This window comes from Orycteropus afer, unplaced genomic scaffold (assembly GCF_000298275.1).
Source record: "Orycteropus afer afer isolate SDZICR_OR568_19922 unplaced genomic scaffold, OryAfe1.0 scaffold00046, whole genome shotgun sequence".
Taxonomy (NCBI): domain Eukaryota; kingdom Metazoa; phylum Chordata; class Mammalia; order Tubulidentata; family Orycteropodidae; genus Orycteropus; species Orycteropus afer.
The window spans coordinates 11,769,149-11,779,849 of NW_006921633.1; the positions used below are offsets into that span (position 1 = coordinate 11,769,149).

Sequence of the window (10,701 nt, forward strand, 5' to 3'; positions counted from 1 at the left end):
GGTTGGCAATCCTACTTCCGTAGTGATACTGCCTTGGAAACCCAAGGAGGGATCGCTATGAGTCGGGGCCGACTCCACGGCACACAACAACAACAACAACAAGCCACTCCTCGGAAGGAAGATGGAGCAATCTACCTCTGTAGTGATACTGCCTCGGAAACCCAAGGAGGGGTCACTATGAGTCGGGTCCGACTCGATGGCACAAAACAACAACAACAACACTGAGAGTGATGGTGCCACAGACAAGCAGTAGGAGGGGAGAGTGGGGTTGTGTGATTAAAAATGTTTTTCTTAAGATAAAGATGTGTGAAAGCAGAGTGGGCAAGAGTTTCTTTTGTCTTCCCTCTGGGGAATGAAGCTTCAAGTTGCAACTAACGGAGTCCTTGAGATACTTTATAAATCTCATCTTACCAAGGTTGTCAGATGTACTATATATCATTTGCTCAATAAAAGGCAGTAAGAATCTAGGTGATTTTTATGCTAAACAATTTGAATGATTGAATGACTTTTGTTTAATTTTATTTTAGAATCTCCCACCTTCTGTTGTGGCTACTGTTGGTGGTAAAATTTTCACATTTGGATCCTATAGGCTTGGAGTACATACCAAAGGTAACTGCTTTTCTATGTTCTATTGATAAGAACTTTCAAATCAAACCTTTATTTGTCTTTATAATTAGAAGAAAAAAATTGCAAAATCTCACTACTCAGAGCTAATCATTGTTAATGTTTTTTTTCAGTACTCATCTTACTTAATTTCTTTTGTACATAAGCTTCTGTGTGTATACTTCAGCAAAAATATAAATATAAATACATACTTAATATACAGCCACTCCTCGGAAGGAAGGTTGGGCAATCCTACTTCCGTAGTGATACTGCCTCGGAAACCCAAGGAGGGGTCGCTGTGAGTCAGGGCTGACTCGACGGCAAACAACAACAACAACAACAACAACATATATACTCTTCTTGATAAGAAATACTTTGATTTGCAGGAGCTGACATTGATGCCCTTTGTGTAGCTCCAAGACATGTGGAAAGATCTGATTTTTTTCAGTCTTTTTTTGAAAAATTGAAACATCAAGATGGCATTAGAAACTTAAGGGTAAGTATTCTCTAGTATTTAATATTTTAAACTCAATAGCAAGTAGATGTAAAAGCTAGAGCTTATGATTATGAAAATACCTTAGAAGTTGCTATGCCTTTTTAAAATAATGCATAGTTATTAAGAACATAGACTTTGTAGTTATATAGACATGAGTTTGAACCTAGAATCCACCACCTGTTAGCTCTTTGACCTTGTTCAAGTTACCTGTTCTTTCTGAGCCTCAGTTTGCGCATCTGGAAAACAAAGATGATGGTAACTTCTTTAGAGGGTGTTTCTGAGGATTGATAGTTTACATAAAGCATATCAAATGATGGCAGCTGTCACATGTAAGGTTCAATCAGTAACTCTTTAAATAAGTAAGTCTAGCCATTCATTCAATAGGTAAAATATGAGCATCTAATTCTTCAGATAGTGACTGGACTCCCATAAGTACAATAGGGAACAAGACAGTGCACGTGTGGTGGTGGGCGGGGCAAGGTGTAGATCAGAAACAAAATAAATAGTGCTAAGGATAAAGTGAAGCTCAGAAGATCTGAAATATTTAGGAATTTAGAAATGCTTTCAGAGAAGGTAATTAAGAATTTGTTAGGTTGGGGGATTAAGGAAGGCTGAAAAAGAGGAGCTCTGTTGTATAGTGTTTAAAGCATTCAGCTGCTAACCAAAAGGTTGATGGTTTGACCTAACATAAAGATTTACAGCCTTGGAAACCCTATTGGGCAGTTCTATACTCTGTCCTGTGCTCTGGTAGCATAGTGGCTAAGGCACTTGACTGCTAACCAGAAGGCTGGCGGTTCAAACCCACCAGCCACTCGGAAGGAAGGTTGGGCAATCCACCTGTATTGACCATATCATTAGATATTTTTTAATAGATTAAGGAACTCTGCCAGCATAGTGGGTAAGGCGTTTGCCTGCTAACCAGAAGACCAGTGGTTCAAACCCACCAGCTGCTCCATGGGAGGAAGATGAGGCAATCTACTTCCATAAAGATTCACAACCTTGGAAATGCACTGGGGTGAGGGGGGTCACTGAGTCAGAATTGACTCCATGGCAGTGGATTTGGTGCAGGTTTTTTGGGTATTGACCATATCATTAGATTATGTTTTGAAACACTAACGCTCTTTCTAAATAATCAGTTTTCAACTTACGGTCAAGAAATGGTGGGTATTCAAATGATAGTGATTCTGCCTTCTAGTTTCTGATGAATATTTTTAGGAGGTACCTACAGATAACTACTGTCATAAGCATTTTTTTTGTGTTAAATAACACAAGTCACAAAATAGAAGTACTTATCTAAAATGTTAAGACCAAGAATACTTCTACTTTTTCTATTAATTTAGAATACAGATTGGGGACAGAGGTTTCATATTATTGCTGGTTAGAAAGGGCAAAGAAGGGTTTGTACCTGTGTGTTAGAGTTGTTTTCCTCTCTTGTAGGCTGTAGAAGATGCCTTTGTACCTGTTATAAAATTTGAATTTGATGGTATTGAAGTAAGTGTTTTAATTTTTTTTTTTTTAATTTTTACTTTATATTTGAATTTTTTAATCTGTAATTTTTTTTTAAGTTTAAATTGTGGTTTCTTTTTGTCTTTTAATCAGACTTACATAGGCATAAGAAGCTCTCGTGGCGTAATGGTTAAAGCATTTGGCTACAAACCAAAAGATTGGCAGTTTGAACCCACTAGCCACTACACAGGAAAAAGATGAGGCATTCTGCTTCCATAATGATTTATAGCCTTGGAAACCCTATGGGGTAGTTCTACTCTGTCCTGGAGGGTTGCTATGAGTTGGAATTGATTCAAGGCAGTGGGGTACATAGGCATGAAATTAAAGAATCTTATGAATAGGTTTCAGAGCTGAGTATGAAATATACTTAATTACCTTCTTTGCTGTGCAACATTCTGTTTTCTTAATAGTTCATAATTAATGTTTTGGTTTCCTCATTTTACGTATCTTTTAATTCAAACCAAGTCTCTGTTAGTTGGCTAAATTGCCTATAAATAGGTTTAGATCCATCAGTTATTTTGTCATTGTCATCTTGAAAAAATACCTCACTAAGTCCTCTTACATGTTCTAGTATAATCTGATTTTTCTCCATTACTGATCTATAGTCATTGGGCATTTGCCTTTAATGTCATGTTAGGATTTCCTTTAGCTTCTCTACAGTTGTGTTCCTCTCTCTTGATTTATTCTTTGTTTTAGCTCAGCTCACCCAGTAGCTGCCTGAGAAAGAGTCCAGGTTTTTGTGTTCTTATATGTTTTAAGATGTTTTTAATTCTCTCCTTCTGTGGCCAAATATAGAGTTTTAGATAAGAAGTAAATTTTCTTTGGAATTTTGAAGGTCTTGCTTCCTTGTCTTTTAGTCCTCTTGTGTTGAGAAGCATGACGCCATTTTGGTTTCTCATCCTTTGTAGTTGACCTGTTTTGTGTCTCTGGAAACTTAAAGGATTTTTTTTTTGTCTTCATAATTGTAAGATCCTTGATAACATACTTTTCTTATGGGTCTTTTCAGCTAATGTACTGGATTCTCAGTAGTCCTTTCTCAATCTGGAAATTCTTTCCAATAGTTCTTGGAAATTTTTTTGAATTCTTTTTAATTTCCTGCCTTTGTTTTCTCTTTTCTGTAGCTCCTAACATTTGGATGTTAGACTAGTCCTTTCTTTTTTAATCTCTTCCTTTTTAGTTCCTAATCATATCTTCATCTTTTTTGTTGTGCTTTTGAAGTTTCTCACCTTCCAGACTTTCTATTGTTTCTTATTTCTGTTGTCAATTTTTCATTTCTAAGAATATTTTTCTCATTCTCTAATTGTTCGTTTTTATTTATGGTGTACTTATGTACAGCTTCCTGTCCTTACTTTCTGGATGCAACATTTTTTTTCTCTGCTTTCTTAGATCTGCTGAGTCTATTACCACTGCTTTCTAGCTTTCATAATTTTTGTCTCCTGTTGTCTTTATCCTAATGCATTATGCTTTTAAAGACAAAATAAAGCTAGATTGAATAAACAAAGCAAAACGTTACTGCTATTTCACTGGGGCTTAAGGGGGAGTGATTATCAAGGTATATTACCCCTGCCATCTTTATCTAGAAGCCTGACTACAAGGTTGTGATGTGCTTTCCTTGCTTGACATGTATGCCAGAATTAAAATACTTCCCCTTAATTTGAAGTTAATTACCTTAACAAAACTTGGTGGATTTTCCTATGTGGATAACATATGTTTTGAAGTTTTAATAGAACTTCCCAAACTAATGATTAGAACTTTTTACATTTTGAGATGGGGGAGGATGGACTAGAAGAAAAAGTAATGTATTTTCTCTCTCTCTTTTTTTTTTTTAAACATCTTTCTAAAGATTGATCTAGTCTTTGCAAGACTGGCAATACAAACCATATCAGATAACTTAGATCTAAGAGATGACTCTCGCCTGAGAAGCCTTGATATAAGGTGTATTCGCAGCTTAAATGGTAAGCTTCTAAAAAGAAATCTCAGATACCTACTTTGAAAACAGTTAGACAAGTAAGAGATTTTTTTGCAGAACTGCTATTGATGGCCCTTTACAGGAATTCAGACTAACTCAACTAAACGTGATGCTCTAATTATGTTTATCTTTAACAACAACAAAAAGTTAATTTGGATCTCACAAATGTTAACACATTTCATTATATAATATCTTTATCTGACATTCCTGAAGGTTCAAGTCCACTCAGAGGTGTCTTGGAAGAAAGGCCTGTCAGTCTACTTCCAAAAATTCAGCCATTGAAAAACTATGTGGTACAGTTCTACTATGAAATACATGGGGTTGCCATAGTCAAAACTGACTCAGTGACAACTGCTTTGATTTAATTATAAAGACAATTTGATTACATTAAAGCATCTTAAAACCACGTATTTATTTGAATGATTGTTTATATTTACAGTGGTTCACAAACTTACTGGCTTCAGGACCCCTTTATACTCTTAAATGTACTGAGAGACTCCAGAGAGCTTTTGTTTATGTGCATTATATATTTGTCAGTATCGTAGCATGTTAGAAATAAAAACAAGTTTTTATTTACTAGTTCATTTAGAAATAATAAAAAGTCCATTTTATATTTTTTTTGTTTGAGGAGAACGGCATTTGTTTGACTTAATAGAAGACAGCTGTACTCTGAAATCTGCTTCTATAGTCAATCTACTGTAATATGTTTAGGTTGAAGTATAGAAAGAAAATTTGGCCTCCTTAGTAGTTAAAAAGCTTTTTCTGGTACTATGCTAAAATTGACCAGGGCAATTTCTTTTTTCTTTTAAATGATTTTATCAAGATATAATTAAAAATAAAACCCAAACTCACTGCCATCGAGTCGGATCCAACTCATAGTGACGACTCCTTTGGTTTCCAAGGCAGTATCACTACAGAAGTAAATTGCCCAACCTTCTTTCCAAGGAGTAGCTAGTGGGTTTGAACTGTCAGCCTTCTAACCAGAAGTCAAATGCCTTAGGCACTGTACCACCAGAGCTCCCAAGATATAACTGTTGGTGTTGTTATGTGCCATCGAGTCAAACCCAACTCATAGCGAGCCCTCCTTGGGTTTCCAAGGCAGTATCACTACGGAAGTAGATTGCCTCATCTTCCTTCCGAGGAGTGGCTGGTGGGTTTGAACCGCCAGCCTTCTGGTTAGCATATAGATAGATAGATAGATAGATAGATATAGATATAACTACATACCATAAAATTCATCCATTCTAAATGTACAGTTTAGTAGGTTTTTGTATATTCACAGAATTTGTACAGTGATCACCATAATCCGGTTTTAGAAATTTTCATCATTCTAAAAAGAACACTCATCCCCATTTGCAGTCATTCCCCCTTCATATCCCAGCACCAGGCAACCACTAATCTACTTTTTGTCCCTATAGATTTGCCTGTCTTGGACATTTCGTGCAATATATGGTCTTTTGTGTCTGGCTTCTTTCATTTAGCATAATGTTGTAATCTATCCATGTATATAGCTTATATCAGTAATTCATTCCTTTTTATTGCTGAATATCAAAGTGATAGTTTCTTAAAGGTTAATTTTAATATACAATCTGAAACTTGTCAATGAATTTTTTATATTCTATATTAAAACCCATTGGTCTGTCTTATTCTTTGAATGGATTCTTTACTGTTTTGTGCCACCATGCCTTGATCATTTGAAAAATAGTGGTTCACTAAGTTATTTGTGGTACAAATGGTTAAGCACTCAAATGCTAGCTAACAGGTTGGCAGTTCAAACCCACCTAGTGGTTCCATGGGAGAAACACCTGGCAATCTGCTTCTGTAAAGACTGCAGCCTGGAAAACTCTGTGTAATAGTTCTGCTGTCACATGGAGTAACTGTGAGTCAGAAATGACTCAAGAGCACCCAATAACAAGAACTTACTTGGATCTCCCTAGTGTTAACACATTTCATTATATAATAAATATAAAAAAGAAAATCCCATTTATTATTACCACCACCAATCTATTCAGAAAAGTCTTTAAATATTAGGAAGCTGTCAAGTTTGCAGTGGCAGTTATTTCTTAAATTTGAATTTTCACTTGAAAGCTTGACTTTTATTATTGGCAAGAAATTCTGTCATTTGTTTTCCTTGAATTGAGGGGATCACTTTTAGAAAATTCTGCTGATTACTCAAGTATAAATAACCATGGTTTGTCTGTCAATCATTCTTTAAATAAAACTAGTGTCCTTTGAAAAGAGTAGCTAGTTCAGCCTGTAATTCAAACAATTGCACACCTTCTTTATCTCGATATTTAATACAGAATTTTATTTTTTAATGGCTAGTGTGTGACTCTGAAGAATGTATTGATTACTATATTGCCACTGCTTGGATTCACTGCCAAGACACCAAGAGTTTGACCCACCATTGTTTTTGCATCATTAGTGCAAATGTGAGCACGATGGAAAAGGCCACAAAAAAAAAAAAGCCTAATATTGCAAAAGTAGCCTAATATTGACCTCACAAATTCCCAGGGGTCCACAGACCATACTTTAAGAATTAGTGGTTTATAGAATCTTTTGTTTAACTTAATCTTTGTCCTCTGCTATGCTTCCAGAGTACAACAGTGAGTCACGATATTTGTATATAAAGTTTGCATTGAAGCAGTGATGGTTTTCAAACTAAAGAGGCATTTGATTAACAGTAAAGTCAAATATGAAAGAAAAGTCAAAAATATATTCAGACTCATCTCATATTTTAATATTTTATTTCATTACCCATGTGCTTTATAACTCTTTAAAAGCAAAGTGATTTCTCATATGCACACACACATATATGTATATATGTGGAGCACTGGTGCCATAGTGGGTAGGACATTTGGCTGCTAACCAGAAGGTCAGCAGTTCAAACCCACCAGCTGCTCCATGGCAGGAAGATGAGGCAATCTACTTCCATAAAGGTTTATAGCCTTGGCAACTCAATGGGGGTTGCTGTGAGTCAGAATCAACTCAGTGGCAGTGGGTTTCATATATATAGATGCTATATTTCAAATACACAAAATAAACCATGGGGGTTTTTGTTTGTTTGTTTTTAATGTTTATATCTTTAGCATTTGAAAGCCTGGAAGTTAGTAGGGCATTTGAATTAACTGGGTTTTACTGCATAATGAAAAATGAATCCTTTTTCTCTTCCAGGATGTAGAGTTACTGATGAAATTTTGCACTTAGTGCCAAACAAAGAAACCTTCAGACTCACCCTGAGAGCAGTCAAATTATGGGCAAAACGTAAGTATCCCAAGCCTCATATTTTATGTTTGCATTATAATATTGACATTTTCATTTTTCAGTGATAGAAGCACTTGTGGAAACTCTTAAACCTATTTTTAGTGTTAAGGATTGAGGTTCAGTAAACTGGAAAAGTGGTTTCTTTTTCAAGTGAGTTTGTTTTCCAGGTGCAACGGTTATGGTTCTCTAATGTGTGGCCTTACTTACTTCTGGGTTGGTTAAAAACTAAAAGCCCCCTGACTTTTCTGCTTAGGTTTCAGCCAGGCAGTCAGAATGAGTCAAGACCCATTCTGTAGAGTAAAACCCTCATTAGTCTTTAACTGAAGAGCCCGCAGTGGTAGTCTTACCTTGTTTTTGTTTTTATCTTTCAAAAATCTCCTCTAATAAGCTTCAAACTGCACTAGTTTATATTTATAGAATATAGTTCATAAAAGTCCCACAGCCTAGTTTTGAGCTGGCAAAGTACATTTTTGATTATTTGTAACTGCACGTAAGTAGTGGTACACTTCTGGTGCTAGGTTTTACAGAGTGTAAAACAGCACTATCTAGTAAAACTTCTGTGATGATGGAAATGTTTTGTATCTGCACTGTCCAATACAGTAACCACAAGCCACATCTGCCTATTGAGCAGTCAAAATGTACAGCTAAGGAACTGAATTTATTAATTTAATTTTAAATAGTACCAAAGAGAAATGAAAGCATGCTCACATGATAACTTGTACATATTTTCATAGCATTATTCATAATAGCCAAAAAGTAGAAACAACTCAAAATGTCTGCCAACTAATGAATATTTATTTGGAATAATATACAATATTATTTGGAATAATATACAGTGGAATACTTGGCCACAAAAGGGAATGAAGTACTGATTGCTGGTATACTCTACAACATGGATGAACTTTGAAAACATGCTAAGTGAAAGAAGCCAGTCATATAAGGCCACTTATTGTATGGTTACATTTATATGACATATGCAGGTTAGACAAATACATAGAGACAGAAAGTAAGATTAGTAGTTGCCAGGGACTGGGGAGAGGGAAGGAAATGAGAGTGGAGAGTGATTAATAAGGTACAGATTTTCTTTTTGGGTTGAGGAAAATGTTTTAAAGTTGAATATGGTAATGATTGCACAACTCTGTGAATATACTAAAAACCATTGTAGTTAAGGTGATGTGTCAACTTAGCTTGGCAGTAATTTTGAGTGACTTGGATGTAGTCACTCAAAATGATGAGATTGGCTGTGTATAATCAACTTGATGGTGGAATCTGCTGTGAGCAGCTAATTAGTTGGCCTCTGGGGTATGGTCTACTTCCAGTATTTACAGAAAAACTTTGAGTAAGGTCTCAAGCTTTTTGGCACATTTTGGATCCTACATTTGGCTGAGTCTTCATCTCTAGTTCCTTGACTTGAACCAGTGGCCAGCCATGTTGCCTGCTGATGTTGGGATTGTGCCATTTTTACCTGCTGGTCTTGGGTCCTCCAGCCTCAGCAGCTAGTAGCTATGTGAGTTAGAAGAAGCCTTCGACTCCCTTGGGCCTGGAACAAGAGGCAGAACTGAAGCCCAAAGTCAAGGAGCCTTCACCCAATCCCTAGAGCTGGCACTTCCAGCCTCTTAAACTGTAAAAGAATAAATTCCTGTTTGTTAAAGACATCTATTTGTTACAGCAGCACTAGAGAACTGAGGTGCCATTGAATCATATACTTTAGTGGTTGTTTATTGGCCCACTGGTGGAGAAGGAAGTGTTGGCTCTCACTCAGTAAGTGAAGCTGCAGGAGGTGTGGGTGTAGTTATGTCGTATGGGGACTGTTGCTGTCTCCCACTCAGTTAGACAAAAATAACAATTGAACAACTGTCAAAAAAGTAAAAGCAAATGGACAAAAAACACACTGCGTAATCACACAGGAACTATAACCAAAAAAAGGGAAAATAAAAAAACACCGCAATATCTGGGGAGAGAGCGTAAGGGAAAAAAGGTAGAAGAGGAGAATAATGAAGAAAAAAATGGGAAAAACGCAAAAAGAAAAACAAGGAATGGGGTTAACCACGAGAAAGAAAAAAATTGGAACCAGGAACAGGGAAAAGAGAAAAAGCTGAAAACTAGAACCTGCGAAGGGAAGAATAAATAATAAAAAGGACAATAATAATAATAATGTTGTTGGTGTTATATGCCGTCAAGTCAGACCCAACTCATAGCGACCCCTTCTTGGGTTTCCAAGGCAGTATCACTATGGAAGTAGATTGCCCCATCTTCTTTCCAAGGAGTGGCTGGTGGGTTTGAACCGCCAGCTTTCTGGTTAGCAGTCCAGGCCTTAGGCGCTACACTACCAGAGCTCCCAATAATAATAATAGTAATTTTAAAACAGACAAAAACAAACTAAAAAAAATAAATTGGGGCAGGGCACTCAGGCTCCATCCGAGCACACAGAATGGGATAGAATTCCTGCCGGCCTAGAAGGTAGATGGGAGTGAGGGATGGTCATATCTCTATTCATCAAGAAGGTGTAAGTGTAACAAGGGGAATGCCATACCTTTCCAGTCGTTGATGTCCGGAATGTCGTTGTGGTTCCTGGCAAGTGGAGCCTATTCTTAAGTCCCTGGAATCTAGGAGAACGCTGTCACTTTAAATATCCAAAATGGTCAAACCACTTGTAAACATTCAAAATGGCTATGCCCTCTGGCCAGGCAGAAGTCCACAGCTCAGCCTGCTTTCCTCTTTGTTGCTGCATCCGCTTTTATTCACCTGCCACCAGAGCAGTCCTCCGTGAAGTCCCTGGCTAGCAGGGCCAACTTTTAGGTTAATTCTTAGGTCGTAACACCACTTGGCGGGAGCTCTGGTAGCATAATGGCTAAGACACTTG

At 36.8% G+C, this 10,701-nt stretch overlaps 1 protein-coding gene across 1 annotated transcript in view; it reads left to right on the top strand.

Moving 5' to 3' along the window:
• The window catches only part of PAPOLG (poly(A) polymerase gamma), a 41,379-nt gene that overhangs the window by 10,984 nt on the left and 19,694 nt on the right, over positions 1-10,701 (top strand). The window contains exons 4-8 of the mRNA XM_007938022.2: positions 528-609; positions 990-1,099; positions 2,537-2,590; positions 4,449-4,560; positions 7,749-7,838. Of these exons, the coding sequence (XP_007936213.1) occupies positions 528-609; positions 990-1,099; positions 2,537-2,590; positions 4,449-4,560; positions 7,749-7,838 (448 nt within the window). The remainder of the gene's footprint in view (positions 1-527; positions 610-989; positions 1,100-2,536; positions 2,591-4,448; positions 4,561-7,748; positions 7,839-10,701) is intronic.